We start from the raw sequence: 21,508 nt of genomic DNA on the forward strand, positions 1-21,508 counted from the left end.
CTCTCGATCTCTCAAACAAAACAAAGGAACTACAATAAATTGCTATTTATATTTCCTCGTATTATTGAGAGTCAAGCATTCGCTTGTTTTTTATCTCTCTCCCATTATTTATTGTTTGTATAAGCGATCGTATTTCATCTCCATAATATTTTATTACCACTAAGAACTTAATTGGTTCACACGACCAAGTTTCTTGGCTTCCAGAGCTCCCAACTTCGTCAATTTCATACGTATCACCCAATTTTGCTCCCGAAAGATTCTATCTTGGACCATTGTTTGTGAAACAAAGACCTTTAAAATATGGTGTCTAATATTTTATGGTCCAAACTTGCTTGTAGAAGACTTAAGTAGGTATGAGTTATAAATTAATTTCTGATAAGTTTTCGCCTCCTCATATTCTTTTGTTTGACTTGGTTGAAGTTTTTCTTTTCATCATGTGGTTGGTATCATTTTAATCAGTTATGGTTTTGACATTAGAATTTACATATATTTACTCATTGATTTTTGCATACGTTCATGAGAAAGATCCTGATTACAAAGTTTAAGTTCCTGGTAAAAATGATGTATTTTGCAGTTGGTGATTAATCTGGTCATAAGTGTCACAACAGGGCTTTTGCTCTCTTTATCACTTTTTTAAATTGATTATATATAAACAATAACCAATGGTGTTGCGAAATTAGATACCATCGAAATTAGACCCGATATTTTAACATTTTGTTTCAATTCATCTAGCTTTCGAGCGACAGATGCTTCTCTTATTCAAAACTAGCTGTTGCCCGCGACTTCGTCCCCGTGGGTAGAAGATTTAAGTTATGATTTATACCTGCCCTGTTTTTTTCACATTTTCCATTGTATCTTCGCTCCTGTTAGTCGTAGCGTAATGGTTTATAGCCTAAAGCCTTCCTCGATAAATGTTTTTTCTATTTGGACCAGTAGTTCCTGAGATTAGCGCGTTCAAACAAACAAAGAAACAAACAAACTCTTCAGCTTTATATATTAGTATAGAAGTATAGAAGTATAGATGAGAGTGATTTGAACAAAATAATTTGAAAAAGATTTGTCTAGTTTTATTTATTTCAGAAATACATTCAACTAACTGAGAATAGTAATGGCAGAAGTTTGGTTGTTTCACAACTTGTGCAACACCTGGGTGGACAGTTAGCCAGAATTATGAAAATTGCATGGATGAACATTGAACATTGCAAGCGAAATGTTTCATTTTCGCTTCCATGTTTCGTTCTAGCAAAACACGTATTTAAATTTTCATGAATATCGAGAAAAATAACAGATAATGTTCTTTTTCCTCAATTAAAAGTAATGGATGATGGTAAAGGGATGATTGATCTTTTAAGCTCGATTACACTGAAATATATTGATTTTTGATAGTAATTGCCTTCTTACCCATTATTATTCCGGCAGGATTATAAAGATGCCTTTTAAGGAAGTGGTTTAGTCAGCGTTCCGTGAAATCCTAATCATATTACGTAAGCAAATTGTAAGAAATTTTTGTTAACATGTTTCAGTCGGACCGAAGAGATCTCGTAAAGTTCATAAACAGGGCTGGCAAGGGCACCCATGCATAAGCTCATCGAAGACAGCTGGAGTTGTGAATGTTTGACAACTCCAGCTGCAACTCCAGCCAGAAAATTGTGGACATGATGGAGATTAAGAGGTCACTGTGACCGAAATCGGTCGTGGAGATGGCAAATACAATAAAAAAAAAAAAAAAAAAAAAAAAAAAAACTTCGTGTCAACCGTCAATCATCTATTTTTTCTGAATATTTTTATTTTCGAACTTCTTTACGATAATTATACAATAAACAATATTTTTATAATAGTATATAGTAAAAGTGCACATATAAAACTCAAGAAACCATATTAAAATAAAAAAAGTAAATAAAAATGTAAATCCGATGTACGATGACATATGTCATCACTATAAAATATGTAATTTACGACTCAGAAAACAAGAATAGATAAATGTTGACACGAAGAAGAGCAGCACGCCTTCCATCCCCGGGCTCGTCGCCGAGCTCCGCCTCGCAGCTGCCGCCGGGCCGAGGTCCAGCGCCGGCAGTTGCAGTCGCGTCGAGCTCCAGCGACGAGTACTACTCCCCGCCGACGTCTCCAACACCTGTACGTCGGCCGGGGAGGCGCCGGCCGCCGAGCAGCTTGGCGCCCTCAGGCCAACCGGCCTCGAACAGGGCTCCCGCTCCCGGTGGTGTAGTGCAGCGCATGAAGTGGACTCGACCCATGAACGAGAATGTCATGCGCGCCTACTATGGGGCGACAGAGGGAGGAACTAACCTCACTGCGTACCGTGCCAGAATGCTCTCTCTGTTTCGGACCCTTGAACCGGACGTCGACGTATCGGCACAACGTTTGTCGGATCAAGTGCGAGTTATCCAACGTAATCACAGGTTGGATGACGCGACGCTTGATCGATTGCGCTCTGAAGTGCAGACTAGCCCTGTCGTCGTTACCCCGTCAATAGCGGAAGCGCCAGCTGCAAGCGCGCTGCCTGCCAACCCTGCTGACGGGGGAGATGATGACGGTGCTATAACTGTAAGTACCCAGTGCAGTGATCATATAAGGAGTACATTGGAACAGGCGGTTCTGGAGTATCGGTCAACACCCCGGGACCAGAGACCACAACTACCTCGCTTGCCCATGCACAACCGAAACAAGGCGCTAATGGGCGTCCTGGATTCGCTGCTATCCAGTTATTTTGAGAACAGCGAAGACCTCGGTGACACGCACTCGCTTCTGTACTGTGCGGCTGTTGCGGCGTGTCGTGTAGCTGGTGTTACCTTTCGAGATAACACAGCTGCACGGCCTAAGCAAGCGGCACCAGCCTGGCAGTGCAGGATTGAGAAGCGTGTTGCTGAGGCCAGGACACTCATAGCCAAACTTGTTGCGTTTCGGGGCGGAAACACTCGCCCTAGGGTCATGCGTTTTGTAAAGCGGGCGTTTGCTGGGACTAATATTAGCCCCAGCGAATACACCGCCCGAGTTACAGAACGCATTGACTTTTTTAAGCAAAAGGTGTGTGCCTGGGCAAGCCGTATTCGACGGTACAAGACTCGGGTGGACCGATTTCACCAGAACCGTATGTTCCAAAGAGACCAAAGATGGGTGTACAGATCTTGGGAGCAACCTGCGTCGGAGGAGGGTGCCGGACGCCTGCCGGATGATGTCGCTACAAATTTGTTTTGGCGCAGCATCTGGTCGGCGCCTGTAACCCACTCTGAGGGGGATTGGATACGTGATGTTGAGCAATCGTGTGAACGAATAGAAGAAATGGGGGCTATTGATATTAGTCCCCAAGACGTAGCCAATGCAGTCCGTCCGTTGGCCAATTGGAAAGCCCCGGGCCCGGATGGACTGCATAACTTCTGGTTGAAATGGCTACCAAGTTCACATGGTTGCTTAGCATCCCAATTCCAATCTGCCGTAGACTCGGGCGTGCTCCCACAGTTCTTCACTACTGGTTCCACCCATCTGCTCCACAAAACAGGTAGTACCACGGACCCCAAAAATTATAGACCCATTACATGTTTACCCACCATCTACAAACTGCTTACATCCATTCTGAGAGAAAAGATTAATGACCATATTGAACGGTTTTCTATCATGTCTGCCTCTCAGAATGGATGTAGGAATGGGTCACGTGGTACTAAGGAGCTACTCCTTATTGATATGACTATTTGCCAACAAGTTCGCCGCTCCAAAAAGGGTGTGTCGACATGTTGGATAGATTATAAGAAGGCCTATGATTCGGTGCCACATGCATGGCTCATGAGGGTGCTAGAGTTGTATAAAATCAATACAACTCTACGCACTTTTTTGAAGTCATGTATGGGGCAATGGACTACGGTGCTTCACTATCCAGGATGTCGGGATATCCAAAAGAGCGGTCAACTTATTAGGATTGAGCGGGGAATATTTCAAGGTGACAGTTTGAGTCCCCTGTGGTTCTGTTTAGCCTTGAATCCTCTTAGCACTCTGCTTGAGAATTCAAGGCTGGGCTACTCGTTGCGGAGAGGAAGCCAGGTAATCTCCCACTTGTTGTACATGGATGACCTGAAATTGTTTGCTTCCAACAAGTTGCAACTGATGAAGTTACTGAAGATTACTGAAAGCTTCAGTAATTCCATCAGAATGGAATTTGGTGTTGACAAATGTGCAGTCATGCATGTAAAACGAGGTGGGATTGTAGAATCCCAGGGCATACAGCTCTCGGATTCTATAAACCTGAGGTCCCTCTCCTCAACGGAAACCTACAAATACCTGGGTATGTCAGAGGCGTTAGGCATTAATGTTGCTGACATGAAACAATCGTTACAGACACGTTTCTTTGGCCGCCTGAATAAGGTACTAAAAAGTTCCTTGTCGGGCGGTAACAAGGTGCGTGCCTTTAATGGTTGGGTCATGCCAGTGATAATGTACTCCTTTGGCATACTCAAGTGGACACAGACCGAACTGGACGCCTTGGATAGAAGAGTCCGCACACTGCTCACCGCAAATCGAATGCACCACCCGCGATCATCGGTAATGAGGTTATATATCCCGCGAAAGTGTGGGGGTCGTGGCTTCCTAAATGCCAAGACCCTCCATAATCGCGAGGTATGTAACCTCAGGGAGTATTTCCTCCGAGTGAACGTGGGGATGCACCGAGATGTGGTGGCAGTGGATAAGGCCTTCACTCCGCTCTCTCTAGGTAAAGAGAACTGGCACAAACCTGTCGTAATGAGCGTCAAAGACCGCAAAGATGTATGGCAAAGCAAGGAGCTACACGGACGCTATTATCGGACCCTTCACGGGGCCGATGTAGATTTCTTAGCGTCCGTGGCCTGGCTACGCTTCGGAGATCTCTTTGGAGAAACCGAAGGGTTTGTATGTGCAATTATGGATGAAGTTATCATGACGAATAACTACCGAAAATATATAATTAAGGATGGTACAGTTGACATCTGTCGGGCATGTCACTCCTCCGGTGAATCCTTGAGACATATAGTTTCGGGATGTTCTCGTCTTGCTAACGGTGAATACTTGCACAGACATAACCAAGTGGCCAGGATTATCCATCAGCAGCTTGCTCTGAAGTACAAACTTTTGGAATCTGAGGTGCCGTACTATAAGTATGTGCCCGACCCAGTTCTCGAAAGTGGTCATATCACACTGTACTGGGATCGGTCTATCATCACTGACAGGACTATTGTTGCCAATAAGCCTGATATAGTGGTGATCGACCGATCAGAGCGTCGGACAATGATTGTTGATATCACCATCCCCCATGACGAGAACCTCGTGAAAGCAGAAAAAGAAAAACAATTGAAATATTTGGATTTAGCTCACGAGGTTGTCGACTTGTGGGAGGTGGACTCGGCAATCATTGTCCCGATAGTCGTAAGTGCCAATGGCTTAATAGCCAAGAGCCTCGATCAACATCTTCGGAGGCTCTCGTTGGGCGTCTGGGTCAAGGGTTTGATTCAGAAAGCGGTACTTCTGGACACGGCGCGCATCGTGAGGAGGTTCCTCTCTCTGGAGCCCTGACCACCGGCAGCTTGGGCCCTGTTCCCGTTGCCGGTTGGACACTATTTTTTATATTTTTAAATATATGTTGTTTTTTTTATATGCCTATATTTAAAAATGTAATTTATATGTTTTTTAATTTAAATAAAGAGAATAATAATAAATCATTTTATTATCAGGCTACTAAGGCCCATAGACATATACCGTACAGACTAACATAGATATTTATACAATAGTTGTTAGTATATATAGCTTACATTAAGTTAGTAAGCTTCCTTATACTACGTCTTCGTGCTTTCTGGTGGAACTTGTCCGCGGAAGCGACGGAACACCACGTTCTGAGGCCAGAAGTCTTCATTTAAGACGAGATGCAGGAAGCAATTCGGTACTCGCACCACAAACGCCTTGAAGTTGACGTTGCGGTTCGACTCCAGCTCCTGCACCCTCAGCGTGTATTTCAACTTCTGGCGCACATACTCGACGATACTCTCTCGCTTCACAGAGTAATGTAGGCGGGAGATGTATACCGGCGTGTTCGGCTGCGCGGCACGCACTAGTTGTTCGGGCTTTGTTGGAGCCTTGCCGCAGCGGTTATTTGTAGGTTTGGGACGACGCTTCTTCCTCTGCACCACCTCAAAACCGTCTTCATCCCGTCTCAGCAGCAGCACACTCGGTGCGGCGGGCAGCGGGACCCCGCACGGAGCAGGCGCGGCTCCTGCAGGAAAACGCGCGGGCGCCGGCGCGGGCGCGCGGGGTAAGGTCACGCAGCTCGGTTTTGGAGCAGCGGCGTCAGCATAAACGCGCCGAGGCGTCGACGCGGATACTTCTTTCGCAATCGGGGCATTGCACTCTCCTACAACTGCAGTCGCATCGAAATCAGCCGCTGCAAAACTGCAGACGGAAAGGTTTTGCGAGCCGCGACGTGTGTTCACCTTAGAGGCCTCGTCAGGTGACCTACTTACAGACATAGTGTTACGCAATAACACTACTTCCGCGCGCAGCTCCTGAATGGTCTTTTCCGAGACCTCTTGTTTGGACTGCACTTCTGACAGGCTCGTCTTCAGGAAGATGATGTCTTTTAGGAGCCTCGTGACGTCGACGTGGTCGAACGTGACGGGGGGCAGCTTATGCAGATCCTTCGCCACGAAAGTCGGAACGTCGTTCGGATCGGTCACCTTCAGCAAGGTGATTATGTCTTGGACGCTCTTCTCCGTACCGTCCCTCCGTCTAGACGGCATCTGGTCGATCTTGTCCAGGCTCATGTACAGCAGTCTCTTCCCACTGCTTATTTCTTCTTCCTTGAAGTTAGTCTTGCATATTTGCAAGATGCTAACTTCATCCATGGTGTCGATGGCGTGTTGTATAAACGCCAACAATGCGTTGGCTATGAGTGTTGAACTCATAGCGACAGAGACGGGCAGCGGCATAGAGCCGCGCTGTTCGCGAATTTAAATGTCTGCACGTTGCACTTTATAAGGCACGTCCGTATTCGATGCGCGCGAATGATCGAATCCAATGTATGGTACAATGTATGGTAATTACGTCATACAAATAGAACTTTGACAACAAGAATTTCAAAAGGTCTGCTATCAACAGGGATGAATACTATTTTCTTTTTTAATGTCCCCAAGGTATGTAGTAAGAAAACATAAATTGACGACCTCCGTGGTCGAGTGGCGTACGCACCGGTTTCAAGGTGTCGCTAGTTCTGAGTTCCCGGGTTCGATCCCCGGTTGGTTCAATGTAAAAATTCACATTTCTACATTGTTTCGGGTCTGGGTGTTTGTGGTACCTTCGTTGTATCTGAATTCCATAACACAAGTGCTTTAGCAACTTACTTTGGATTCAGAACAATGTATGTGATGTTGTCCGCATTCATTTATTAATTTATAAATTTATCAAATTAACTGAATGGAACTGACGCTTTCGTTGCGTCACAAGAATAATTGGTCCTAAGCCTGAGAGCTTTATCTTTATTAATTTGCATTGTTCAGATATAGGCGAAAATACGTGTCTAATATTGATTTATTAAATTATTTATCTGACTGACTATATCAGACGGACTATCATCATCATTCATCATCGTCATCATTCCTATTGCTGTGGCGTCCGTAATATACGTAAAACAGCTGTCGGTTCTAAAACTTGTTCAAAATTCTCGAAATTGCCTCAAAAGTAATCTGGATTATGGCTCTTTTACAATTCCAGGGCTCTAAGACTTATTTGTGACCGCTTAGTCTTCTGGAACATTCCACAATAACGTTATTTGGCCGTATTTATGAGCGGATTTCAAAAACGATTTCTGGTTATCGTTTTTAGAGTTTCGTGGCAATTAGGTTTTGTATGGGTAAGGGGAATTTGGGAATGAAGGTGATTGATTATGACGATAATTATGTTTGACTTTGCAGAGGAATATCTTTTGTAGAAGTACCTAATATTAAAAAATGACTCTCGCACTACAATATTTAATCCTTGTGTCGTGTAGAGGTGTACTTACATATAATCTAGTCACATTAACAAGACCCACAATTGCTTGTCCTACGCAGATCGAACCTGCAACACGTGTCGTGGTGACCTCTTCTACTGGACTATCTTTGCAGTCAAAAACACTCAAAAGACGTATTTTTCTGTATTTATTAAAATGAGAAATATGTATCAAATATTTTTAGTCAAATTCCCTTTTAAAAAACTAGTAGAAAGATAATCTTCTCGCTACTGGTATTAATTATTATTAGCTCTTTATAATTAGCACAAGTTTCTAGTACATGCATCTTCCAGCTTAATTAATTAAGAACATGAGATATTAACGGGATAAGAAACAGTGGTGTTTTTGAAGAATGGTTAGCCAAATACATAGCTTAGAGTGCATTTTTTTCTGCCTATATTTTTAGGGTTTTATGCGCAAAGATTTTAGCCTCAGCCTTTCTGAGCGGCCATCCGTCGCCAGGAGTGCAAAATTCAAGGGATTTGAATTGTAATTTTGATTGTAGAGCTTTTTGAGGCATTGGACACTTTAAATGCGCGTACACCCTGTATAATACCGCGTTGTTGAAAATGAGACGATTACCAATGTATTCCTTAATATTTTGATACAGGAAATTAAGATTAAGATCTAAACAGCACCTGTTGCCATATAATACTCTTAATATTTTATTAAGCACTTGAAGCAAGTATTTTTGGCTCAATATGGAGTAGGTATTTCAAGTCAAGTGGCATTGCAGTTTTCAGGAATACTATGCTACCTATTTTATTCAGGTTAGGGTCATAAATTGGACGGGTGGCTAATTTTGATGGAAATTAGTTTCTCTTAATGTCATGTACGGGAACCTCAGTGTCGCGAGTCACAGTTGCATAACTGAAATAAAAAGAAAACTTATTTCACCTTAGCAAGAAACTGGAAATTATCGTAAAGGAAGCCATAATTGCGTGAAAATAAAATATATCTACTTGATTCGAAGAAACCACATAATTCTAAATGAGAACTATTTTCTCACAATTTTTTTTACGAATAAAAATATAGATATAAATCGCTAGTCCTTGGAAACGGGTAGTCGAGACGAGAATTCTACTTAGATTTTCCTAGAAAAATAATTATCGTATAGATTTGAAGTTTTATCTCTTAGTCAGGTGGATGGCAACAGACTTTTACCGGCCCAGACTGTAGAGAGTGGTTTTGTGTATCTTTGCGACAAATGGTCCACTCTTCAGGTGAAATTCATATAAATGTGTGTATATAAATATAGAGGAAATAGGGAACAAAGCATGTGTGTTATCGTCTGCCGAGCAATTATGTGTTAACAGAATTGATAGAATTTTCTGTATTATGTTTAAATCCAAGAACTTAAAATCATTAATATATTTCTGATAATTATGTAAAATTCTCGTGTCGCGGTGTTTATAGTTAAACTTCTCCGAAACGGCTTGACCGATTCTCATGAAATGTTGTGTACGTATTGGGTAGATATGAAAATCGCCAACATCTATTTATAATCATCTGGAATTTGTGTTACATAATTCTTTTTCTGCACCATCGCAAAAGTCAGCTAGTATGCAAATATTTGTAAAATAATTTTCTCCATTGTGTTCTAAAAAGATGCACAAAAACGAGCATTATTTTCATATTTTCGTCGTTACTTCGCCATTCTTAAGGATCAATTAATAGCTCGTTAAATGGTCCTTATGTTTGAGTACCCTTTTAGAAACTTAATACAAAGTTGCTTGATTGGGATCGAACCTATTATAAATGACGTCATACCTTTGTTTTGGTAAAAATAGATTTTCTTTCTCGTGGGTGTTGTTTGTGTAAGTAAAGGAATTTTCCCATGGTTTTAGAATAACTATAGGTAGAAACATGGTCGACTATTGAATAACGCAACGGTTTACTCACGCGTATTTATCGTGATTGCCTGACTAGTTTCAGACCTAACCCATGTCCTTAATCTTAATTTTGGAACATAAAGATCGATGTTGTGTTATTTTAGGCATAGAATATATTATAATTAAGGAATGCGAACACGCACTAAGGAATGTCATCCTACTGCCGCAGGCCTAACCAATATTAAGATAAGGGACAAGCAGTTTTGGATCACAACAACGCTTGTCCTACGCCGCGATCGAACCCACGATACGTCATGCATTGTGAGTTTTGAGTGGTTATCTCAACTACTTTGCTATCCGTGCAGTTTTTTACCTCAGCATTGTTCTACATTAAGTAGTACATTTGGTTTTTATCTAAGTACTATTGGAACGATCATTTCCAGATTCAAAAGAGTATTAATCGCCTAGAATTTCATAGAACTAAAAAATCAACAATTATCCACAGAGAAAACCAAAGATCTTCAAGCACAAACGAGTTAGTGATTAAGAAATCTATTCGCCCATAGCCATAAGAAACAGATAGTTCAAAACGTTGTGGTTATTTTCGCCATGCAGGCCCAACGCAAGCTCTGAACGGCCAGACACTGGTCCCACCGGTTTTCTAACAACCCATCCAAAAGGACACAACTGGAAACTAAACACTGAAACCCCGATCTTATTGTGCTCAAAATAGGTCTGATAATCCTTTCTCCGGTCACAAACAGTTAACATTTGAAATGGGCACGGGATTTTATGTTTTGTTCTTGTTAGTTTAGGGATGTTTTTCCCTTGTTAGGTTGAAAACGTGCAATCGTCTACAGTAAGATTCTGATTATTGGCCTTAGGCTGAGCGAGTACTTCGTATTTGGAGTTGAAGCAAAAACTTAGTATTATAAGTACATACGATCGCAAATTGATCCATTTTCCATAGAATTTGATTTGCTTCGTAAATTGACGCTTTTTGTTCGCTCGTGACTTATTCCATGCGTGTTTTGTTTTAGAACAAATATTGTTTGGTTCCAGTTAAAATCGATATTGCAAACAATGTATTCGAATGACATATGCTTTTCGTGTTATAATGAATTGTAAATCTAACCATTAACCTTAGTACTATTAAGAGCAAACCCTGTTGTATTTCCCACGTTTTTATACACTCACTTGTCTTATTTGTTTATTTGTCATTCCAGTTGGATTTTTGCAACTCAATTTTGAGGCACTTCCCTTCTAACCTAGCAGGCTGAAATATTCAGTGTAGCTTCAAACCCAATGACAGTGCAATTTACATCTATAAAATCTGCTAGTCCGATTATCACAAAATTTTAATGGAGTGACATTTTAAAACATGGGTATTTAGGGTTTTTAAATCTATTATTTTAAAATACAGTATTGTATCTATCAAACCATTGAAATATATTTTTCTAGCTACACATGAACTACAACTTGTGATCCAAATAGATAATGGTCTAGCTAATGCTATCAAGTGACCTGAATTATGCGCCCGGTAGGGTCTTACGTATGTCATTGAGATTATATTGAGTGACTCTAATACAATGTTACGTCACTTGGAAACTGTTTGGCACAGTCTGTGTGGTGATCCGAGTGTCAATAGGATCATTGTCATTTAGTTCTTGACTTCTCTTGACTGGGTTAGCATGGAGTTTGTGTGAGAGTGTGCTTGGTCTTTAGCTAGTGTTAAGTTACTTTTTGCTGTTTTCTTTTGGCGTTGGATGCTTGTATGCCGATTGTAGGTGCAAAAATAGTATAGCCTTGACTTAGATGGATAAAATGCTTATGTGGACTAAGATGTCGGCTAAATCCATACCAAATTTCATCGAAGTCAAGAGCACTCAAACCTACAAACACACTCACATACTTTTTCATTTTTAATATAAGTGTGTTTAGTGTAAATAAATCAAATTACTAATTTAGATTAGTGTTAAAAAAAATATCAGCCCATAATTGTCATAGGCACAAGCCGTATAGAGAACGTTTAAGCATTGACTGCGCTAGCTGTCTCCAAATTGACTATTATAGATTTTAATATTTAGAATCCAGTTTTCCTCTTTTCAGGGAAGAACTAAGAAGGTTTCAAACCTCTTCCCATATAGGAAAGGTATAAGCATTGACAACCATGCTAACTCAATGCAAAGTCGCATTCACAGATTCTAATATTTGAAATCCAGGTTTCCTCTTCCCTACAACTAAGATGGTTCCAAACGTAATACAAGACCTTAGAAAACTACAGAATTCCAACTGGATTAAAAACTAAACAACTGTACTTAGGATTCTAAACACGTGACTTTGAAACTGGATATCGTTGTTGGTTCCTCTATTACCTAAAGAAAACTATTTTAATATAGAACGATTCTTTTTAAATATAAACCTCTGTTTTATCTTAACACTAGTTGTTGCCCGCGACTTCGTCCCCGTGGGTAGAAGATATAAGTTATGATTTATACCTGCCCTATTTTTTCACATTTTCCTTAGTATGTTCGCTCCTATTAGTCGCAGCGTGATGGTTTATAGCCTAAAGCCTTCCTCGATGAATGGTCTATTCAACACAAAAAGAACTTTCCAATTTGGACCAGTAGTTCCTGACATTAGCGCGTTCAAACAAACAAACTCTTCAGCTTTATATGTTAGTATAGATATAGATAATATAAGGTGTGTGCAGAATTAATGATTATGGTTTCAAATCGCTAGTTATCTATTTTTTAGTATGTTATTTATAATTGGTTTAATTAGTCACTATTGCGTCTTTATAAGGATCGACGACTAGTTTCGGATCCCACCGCCCCGCCGCATGAACTCTTGATTCCAACTTAATTAAGAGTCGGACACCGAAAGAATCAAACAGATGACTGTTACTGCTTATGATATACGTAGTCAAAAGTCAGTTCTATTTAAATGCTTTAAGAACGGTTTTTAACCGCAAATATGTAAAAATATCAAAACTGAGGTCCAGTTTGTTCCACCATTTTCCACAAGATGTCACTGTGCTTTGAGACCGCTTTTCTGAATGGCGGTGTTAAAATTTTCCGTGAATACTATAAGAGAGTCGAGGATTTTTATTTTTTTTGGTATTATTTTAAGTGTAATATTCGGATTAAAGTATTTTGGTAACCACTACCAGGTGCTTTAATTAAATTAACCCTCCGATACCTTAATAACCGATAGCATAATCCTCAAAAAAAAATGCCGACAAACTGTGCGTACTTTCAGCCTTAGCAACAACCGAAGCTATGATGTACAATACCGTTATACTGCGCTGTCTTTAATCTAGTTCCTGAAGACCCTTAGTGGAAGGATAACGGGATTTATAAGAACCTCCTTTGTACCTTTGAGGTTTCGCGGCCATTATTTATCTCATAATAGAACGATCGGATTGAGGCCTGCTTTTGGCTATTTTGCAATTTCCCGAACTATTTTTCTGTGGAATTGAGTTTGGTTGTCTCTACTTGGTAGATTTAGCTGGTTTTGGGAGTATAAAACGTTTAAGATGAAGTTCATGGTCAATCTTTGAATGATTTCGACATTTTATGTTTGTTTTTTTTTTATGTAAGTAAATGAAATATAATTTAGGATTTTTAACCATCGTGAATTTTGAGTTATAAAAGCTAGGAAAAAAGTTCCTCAGGTCTATTAATATCCAAAGCAATACCGTGCACTGGTTTATGCATTTCTATTCGCGTTTAAATTGTCTGGACTTCAAAAGAGGCTGTGACCTCTGAGTTTGTTTCGACGTTTCTTCTCAGGGTAGTCAGATAGGAAATGTCGACTCAAGCGTTCTCAAAAAAAAAAGACTTGTAAAAGTGATGATATATCCTACTTACTGAATAAATGATTTCATTTCATTTCAAATATATTAGAGTATTGTTTTTTTTATCGCATATTATAAATGTAGTTACTGAAACAAATGTGTATGCTCCATACATTACTGAAATTATTAACTTAATAATTTAATTAACTTATTTCTTTTCAGGTACCACATTTCATCCGATTACTTTACTCTTCTCTAAGCTAAGGTATGTCTAAACTGCTTCCTTATTTGCAAGTATCATCCTATCTACCAAGATAAGTATAAACATTCATATGAGGTTAAACAGTACAATGTTTATAATTCAAAGTAAATAATAATATCTTACATAACAAGTCGGCGTCTGTTTGTAAGTTAATCTAAGTCTACTTAACCTTTGAACTCAGTTCCACTTTAAATGAGATAAGTTATGATTATTGTTTATTATTAATTAATGTTGGAAACGTAACAGTCATGTGTGTAGTTATTGTTTAATTCAATTGACAGTCATGATATAACCTACTTCTTTCATTTGGTGGTAGTACTTTAGTGCTAACTTTTCTTTTTAGTATTTTTAGAGGGTAAAATAAGTATTTTTTTTGTTTTCATTATTTATATAATATCGTTTTAGCAACAAAAACATATTATTTGAAGTCGGTTGGACTTCAAATAAAAAACTGCCTAGACAGACTTTATGGTTTTTTAAACCTTCGCAGTAAAAAAACTCAATCTACTATTTTCTATTTAAAAACACATCTTTGTTCAATTGCCTCCCAACTCCTTTCTTATTCCTAAGAACCTCATTCTTATAAAACAATCCAGAAAATGTTGTTATGAATACTAAAACACAGCTCAATGATATTAAAAATGCTGTTTCAACATAATTTCACTTTATTCCCGTGATAAAGCCGGAGACTTTAATTAAAGTAGCATTTTTATTTCTTACTCATCTAGGAAGAAACAACACTCAAAGTAATAACTGAGGAGTTTTTCCTTGAGTCTGATCTTTAGCCTGGAATCTAGGAACAAGGGAGGTTAGAAACTCCCAAGGTATATTAAAATCCACTCAGAATATCTACCAGCCTATAGATGTCCCACTGATGGGCATAAGCATCTTCCCATTTATTGAAGGTTTGAATGTTTATCACCACGCTAGCTTGTTGCGAAATAAGGATGCCAAAATCCAATATCTTTAAGTCGAACATGTATGCATCACAATGTTATCCTTCACTCATCATTGGCCTAGCCTTTTCCCAACTATGTTGGGGTCGGCTACCAGTCCAACCGGTTTCAGCTAAGTACCAGTGTTTTACAAGGAGCGACTGCCTATCTAACCTCCTCAACCCAGTTACCTGGGCAACACGATACTCCTTGGTTAGACTGGCTGTCAGACTTTTCAAGCTTCTGACTACCTTGCCTTGTAACGACTGTCAGAGATGTAGGAATAACAGCCGGGACCCACAATTGAACGTGCCTTCCGAAACACAGAGGAACTCGTTATGACAAAGATGGTCACCCATCTACGGACCAACCGCGTCAAGCATAGCTTAACCTCTGATCGATTTACTTATGCGGTTATAGCTTAGCCACGAGCTCCTCTACCACAATGTTATCCTTCACTGTTTCTTAGAATTACTAAGAAAGTAAAGTACTCTGCTTGCGTTAGGGTCGCACCTCATACAAATCCGTAAATAGGTCCGCTAAGCCATCACAGGATTAGAATATCTGAGATATCACCAAATTAATCTTGAGTCTGGACCCTCAAAATTACGGTCAGCTACCAGATATAAAAGGGACCCTATCCCCGTACAAAGAAAAGGAAAATCCCAACAACACCCAATATTACCTAATTGTCAAGTATGAAGAACCCTAATATGCTTACAAATTGCTTAAATGGCCGCCAAAATTCGAGGATCCATCACTGCTGTTTGAAAATAAACTGTATGCTGTAGCAACAAAATCTGAAATTGAAACACACGTTCTTGAAGAACAAAAATCCAAGGAATTCCATTGTACACGCAGCAAATTGTTCAGAAATAAAAAGTTCTACGTTTACCGACAAATTACTTGTGAAATTTCCCTTGAAGCGTCTATTATTCAGTTTTAGTGGTGAAAGTTTTTAATAAGCGGTCGTATAAGGCGTATAGTGCCGGCAAATAGGGGTAGTATTAAAGCATTTAGCTTTTAGCACTCTCATCTCAGCTCGTACATTTGAGTATTAAATTCTCAGTTTAGAATACTCGGGATTAATGTGTTGTTTTGCATTCACTTAACACGTGATTTTGTTGTAGGGATTGTGGATATGAGCATTTGGAGATTAACACTAACAACTAAGGTAGGCTTGGCAACTAGGTCTAACTCTGTTGCTCTTTGTCTTTTCTCAGCTGTAGTATACCACTTCTTTTTGTCTCCCGCTTGCTGTGGTGGGAGGCGGAAAATATATTTTTCTACTTCTATTTACTTTTTCTGATTAATTTTGATGCGTATTCAAAGACAGGTTATCGTTTCCTTGGGAGGCACCGAACTTCAATGTTAGTTGGTTTTCATTGGTGATTATTGTTAAACCCTCTTTTTTTTTGGTGAAAAGCTAATGACCAATTCAACCAAGTCAGAGGGTACGCCGTGGGATATGTCGGTCTCTCGTCGATTTCCCGCCGACTAAAAATACCCCTTGCCCCTTCATTTGCCTAAGCCAGAGTCATGGATCGCTCACGCATGCTCAGCTCTGGCAAATTATTGTTGATCCTGGTTTACAGGAGTCGTAATGATGGGCATGAGCGGAGGGCATCCTAAAAAGAAAGATAAAATGCAAAAAAAATGAAACCTGGTTTTGAGTCTCCACTTCTATGGGCAAAGTAAGGAGACACCACGACAGTGTATAGCGCTTTATCTCTTCTACATGCTATAAAAGACTTTATAGCTCATAACATACGTATTAATTTCGATGTATTGCACATTGTTGTTGTGTATGCAAATTACAATAAGGAAGTAGTTATTACCTATAGCTATCAACAACAACTATTTATAGATAGAATTTGCAATTTTAAATAGGTATTGCATTGCGTATGACATAAAGGCATTATTACCTTGTAAAACAGTAAACAGTATTACCGATCGGATACGTAATACATACGATACATGAGATGTGTCAATACTGCCTGATCTAATGATGATTTAATCGACAATGCTTGTAGGCAAATCATACATAGTCTGTCCGTGCTAAGTAGAGCTTTTTGATAGGTTGTCAAATTATCCATGGAGTGACGAGCAACACGATAGCGATGATAATTTTCATAGGTTACTTTTACATCTAAAATTAAATGAAGGACTTTTTTTAATTTTTTGAAGATCTCGCATTAGAAAAAGGATGATACGAAAACCGCATTGCGTGTATTTGTTGCATAGAATGACATATGTGAATAAGCTCAACTAAGAGCGGATATAGCATTAGCAGTATACATATATATCTCAATACTAATTATTATTGCTTAAATTGATTAAGCTAAGAAGTCAAAGTTACGTCACATGTGGAAGAACAATGCCGTTTGAATACATTGGAAGTTTTCTATTCTACTCTAATGTGATGAAACATTTTTCAGACTAGGAAATATTTCTACGTTTCTTCCTACGATTTTTCGGATTTTTGCATAGCAAGTATACCGCTGTAGCTCAAAATCTAGATACCAATGTATCTAGGTTTTTAATCCTCAAGTGAGCCGGCATGGTAATCAATGCTCGTTTTATTCCACAGCAGAATTTTGGCTTCCAACTTGAGAGGTATTCCGTGCCACTGTATTTTAATTTTTACTCAGCGTTTCTGAAAAATGTTTGTAAAATTTGTGTTTTAAGTTGTTTACAACTCGCTGTGCTGCCAACTTCCTGAGATTATTCCGTTCATGTCCTACTTTTAAAGTCTTTAGTATAAACTTCTTTGTTATATTTAATAAGATGGAGGTGAATATGCAGATTTTGAATAAGTGTAAAAATTAAAGGAATTCGCAACCAATTCAATTCTGACTAAGCAATATTTTGTAGAGGGATTTAAAACGTATTCCATGAATTATAGAGAATTCAGCTACCAGCTACATACCTACTGTCAAATATAAATAAAAAACCGGGGTATTTGTTAAGACGCTTCTAATGGACAAACGTACAAATCCACATACTATTCTTATAAGTTACTTGTTATATGTTAGTCCTAATTAAGAGGTAATAAATTTCAATCACAGGTACACATTACATTCAAACCATAGTCCATTCAAAAAATATAATTACGAATTTAGACTAACAAAGCTTTCTTCCTACCATCCTAACTTAATTCCACTTCAACCTAAAAACTCTCCAATATTTAAGAAAATTTTCGTTACTATATTTTTCCTTGCCCTCGATCACCCCTATGTTAATCCATGTTTTTGGCACCAGTTACAATAATATGACAGATGTAACATAACTTTGTTTCATAAATATAAGTATACTCGTATAGGATACATTGTCTGGCTCCCGAAGAAAGGGATGTCTTTGCCAATTTGTATTATGGTCATGTATCCTTTATACTGATCTTACGCCTAGAATCCTTGATGCGGTATTGGATTGTTTGGTCAGTTAGTAAAAATATTGACCTTTCTGGAGTTTTTATGAACTTTAATGTTGGTAAGCTTTTTTAGAGAGATAAAGGTCGTATATTTGATCTAAAAGTTATTGCAGAAGAAGAAATAATAAATGTTCCATTAAAACTTACAGAGAAACCGTACTATGTTTTTGTTCACCTGTCAATGGTTTCTTAGAATAATTAAAAAAGTACCTATAACTTTTGGTACTTTGCTTCCTTGGGATCGATCGATAGAAATTCATGCCTCGAACCGCAGGACTCTTACGGCATAGGTAGAAAAAAATAATCTAGAGGACTTATTTTTAGCCCACCCAAGAATATCGAACCAAAATACTCAACGGTACAGAAAAATATTCCCGATGCGTTTTATGTTATATCAAAAGAGGTTTTGCGATCGCTCCTGTCCAATCCCATTTGGAGAGGCAGACGATAACACGCAACTAAGTCGGGTTTCCGATGTCGTTTTATATACTCCTGTCCTTTCGAACATATATATTTCATGGACGCTAGGACGACATTTTGTGTTAGGAAATGCCTCGGTTTATACGCTTTTTGGACGTAACAGCAACGAGATTGAAGTGAACCGTTGCTTGACTAGACGCTCAGTTTTATTTTTCTCTTGCTTGACAAATTTATTCCTGTTGGGGATTTTGTGGGTGACGAATAATGTGTCTAGTTTGAAAGTCAATGTTTTTAAAAACTAGATAATATCGACTAGGAATGCTCTTTTTGCGGCATATGCATTGCCAAGTGTTACAATGATTAAAAATAAATACTACTGAGGGTCGTTAAATCGAAAACTTCTCTTAACCACTAATATTCCACCATAACTGATCAGACTTTGAACCTGCAACCTTCCGAGAAATCCAGTCATCAAACAACTGTGATTAAATGTACAGTCGGCAAAATAAGTCTACGAAACAAGACAGTAATAAAAACCTAAATACATTTTGAACACCATTCTGATTGGTATGTTAGTCTTAAGGTTAGGGTCCCCGATTGCTATACCGCAGGTCATGGATCAAAATTTCATCAACCAGGACAAAAGTTATATATATAAAGACGTCTACGTATTTGCTCTGGGTATAGTTGTAATTTATCTCACATATAGATGTATCTAGAAGCTCGTAAGTATGTTCATCAGTTGTCAAGTATTCACTACAAGCTTTGCTGATTTCAAAAGTAGGTGGCGTTGTGTCAAAGTCCAATTTTTATCATAATAAAATCTCAAATACATTTTCAAAAATGTTCGCCACTTCATAAATCTGCCCACCATGTTTCTTTGCCTACCGTATCCACTTCCTCCATGTATATTACTCCGGCGTGTTTGAAGCCACAAAGCCTCACAAAGTTAACGTTTCTATATTAATTTTCCTTTTAAGTGAACACTGCTCCTCTTGATCGTGAGCATCTAAAGATGTTATAATAAAATTCTTTTGTTATAGGCCTAGTTGAGTAACCTTGTTTTTCTTTGAGTTGTAGTTTCGTATTTGCTCAAGGCAATGAAACCATACTTAACTTTGAGATGCTCTTATATCTGTTATTTGTAAAGTGACAAAATCATTCTGAAAGGTCAGTGGGGAGTCACCGTTTAGTCCAACTGCTTCGTTCATTTTAAAGTTTAAGTGGTGTTTGGTATATGAAGAGTGTCTTTATATCGAGTTGCGAGAACTTTTGGGAATGGTGGTTTACATAAGCGCGACTTAACGACGGGTCGATCTGAAACAAAAAAAAAGTATTATAGTAATTGGTGCTCGACCCTCACGTAATCTAAATATCCGTTTATTCTTCTTTTTGAAATACGAGAGAATCCTCACGGACAACCTCTTTGAAAAGTGCACGGGTAGTGTCAGACTCTAACTGACTTCTGAACCGTCATGCAACGTGCCCCGCTTTTGAACCATGCGCAGCATTGCTTTGCAATCCATTACACACCTAAAAACCCAGGTCTTATTAAAATCTCAGAAACTCATAGTGGAAAACCATAAAAACATTGAATAAAAAACTCGATACTTTATTACTTCTCATACATTTTCAGCGAATTACATTGTTATACAGAGAACACTTTAAGTGAATGTCGCTAAGCACATCATAATAAAGTAGTGCATATAAAATGCGCATATTTTCATCCATAAAGTATCTTATCGCTGAACGATGGGGATGGAAAGAGCGTCTTCTTAAAAGCTATGGACTGACAATGTTAATATCTTTGGAGACTATACTAAATCGTGAAATACTTGGTAGTTGGTCTCCCTTTTTCCGCACGTAGGCTTCCAGACCGTTGTGGCTTTTGGACCCTGTCCGTCCAGAAATCCCAACTCCCACCAGAAGCGCAGAAGTCTTAGTTATGGAGGATTTGCCTGATCAAATACATCCTACGAGTTTGAATTACTTAACTTAGGAATTACAACTACCAGACAAAACACAAATATTTGTAGACAAATTACTATGGCCCTACAGTAGTCGTGATAACACTAGCAACATCTTATTACAACGCGTTAAGGTCTATTCTCGCGCTACAAAACTAAATAACTAAACAACATGATATACTTAGAAATTAAAACTATCGGACAACACAAATATTTGTCGACAAATTAATATGGCCAGACCTGAGTAATAGGACACACTTTAACATCTTTATTCCCACGCATTAAGGTTCATTTTCGCGATTCAATATACGTTTGTTCCACAGTCCGCCATACATTCTAAAACATGTAACTATGTGTTAATATTCTATTTATGTTATGAGTCATTCCTGTTCAAACATCGTCCTGATAGTGGGTAGACTACTAAACAGTATAATAGTTTGTTACCAAGGATTAATAATTTTGAACCTACCTTAGCTTGCTGTTTGGTGTATAGAGGTCTGTAGGTAACGTAGAACTGAAGATATATTAATATGATTTAATGTTTCGTGGTTTCGAAGTTTTGGTTATGTTGTCTGCGTTTAGGGTACTTTGCGAAAGCGTTTGTTGGGCTGAAGAGAAAGGAGAAGCATTTTAGTGGGTTTAACTCGAGTGGAGTGAAGGCAGTCCACAGGGATTTCCAATAGGTTGTAAAAATAGAAGGAATAGATCTATCAGATAGTTTTGCGTGGGAAGTGGCGTTCGATGATTATATTCAGAGCAATTTATCATATTTTATCGAGGTATAGGACTTTTGAAGGTATGAGCTGAATCTCATACCTTTTTTTTAATTTTCCGGGGTGAAAT

At 38.8% G+C, this 21,508-nt stretch overlaps 2 protein-coding genes across 2 annotated transcripts; one reads left to right on the forward strand and one right to left on the reverse strand.

Annotated features, from left to right (window-relative positions):
* Positions 1 to 1,980: 1,980 nt before the first annotated feature.
* Positions 1,981 to 4,750, forward strand: LOC113500229. The gene is made up of 2 exons (XM_026880938.1): positions 1,981 to 3,045; positions 4,721 to 4,750. The coding sequence occupies exons 1-2, from the start codon at positions 1,981 to 1,983 to the stop codon at positions 4,748 to 4,750; spliced, it is 1,095 nt and encodes a 364-aa protein (XP_026736739.1).
* A 1,066-nt stretch (positions 4,751 to 5,816) lies between these two features.
* Positions 5,817 to 6,962, reverse strand: LOC113500230. Its single transcript, XM_026880939.1, has one exon. It carries the CDS (start codon positions 6,960 to 6,962, stop codon positions 5,817 to 5,819), a length of 1,146 nt encoding a protein of 381 aa, XP_026736740.1.
* Positions 6,963 to 21,508: the final 14,546 nt, after the last annotated feature.

The sequence above is a fragment of the Trichoplusia ni genome, chromosome 13 (genome assembly GCF_003590095.1).
Source record: "Trichoplusia ni isolate ovarian cell line Hi5 chromosome 13, tn1, whole genome shotgun sequence".
NCBI classification, from domain to species: Eukaryota; Metazoa; Arthropoda; class Insecta; order Lepidoptera; family Noctuidae; genus Trichoplusia; species Trichoplusia ni.

Coding starts and splice junctions, on each gene's coding strand:
- LOC113500230 (XM_026880939.1), bottom strand. CDS start 6,962: ATGCCGCTGCCCGTCTCTGTCGCTATGAGTTCAACACTCATAGCCAAC.
- LOC113500229 (XM_026880938.1), top strand. CDS start 1,981: ATGTTGACACGAAGAAGAGCAGCACGCCTTCCATCCCCGGGCTCGTCG. Junction 3,046..4,720: donor TTGACTTTTTTAAGCAAAAG/GTGTGTGCCTGG, acceptor CGCTCTCTCTAG/GTAAAGAGAACTGGCACAAA.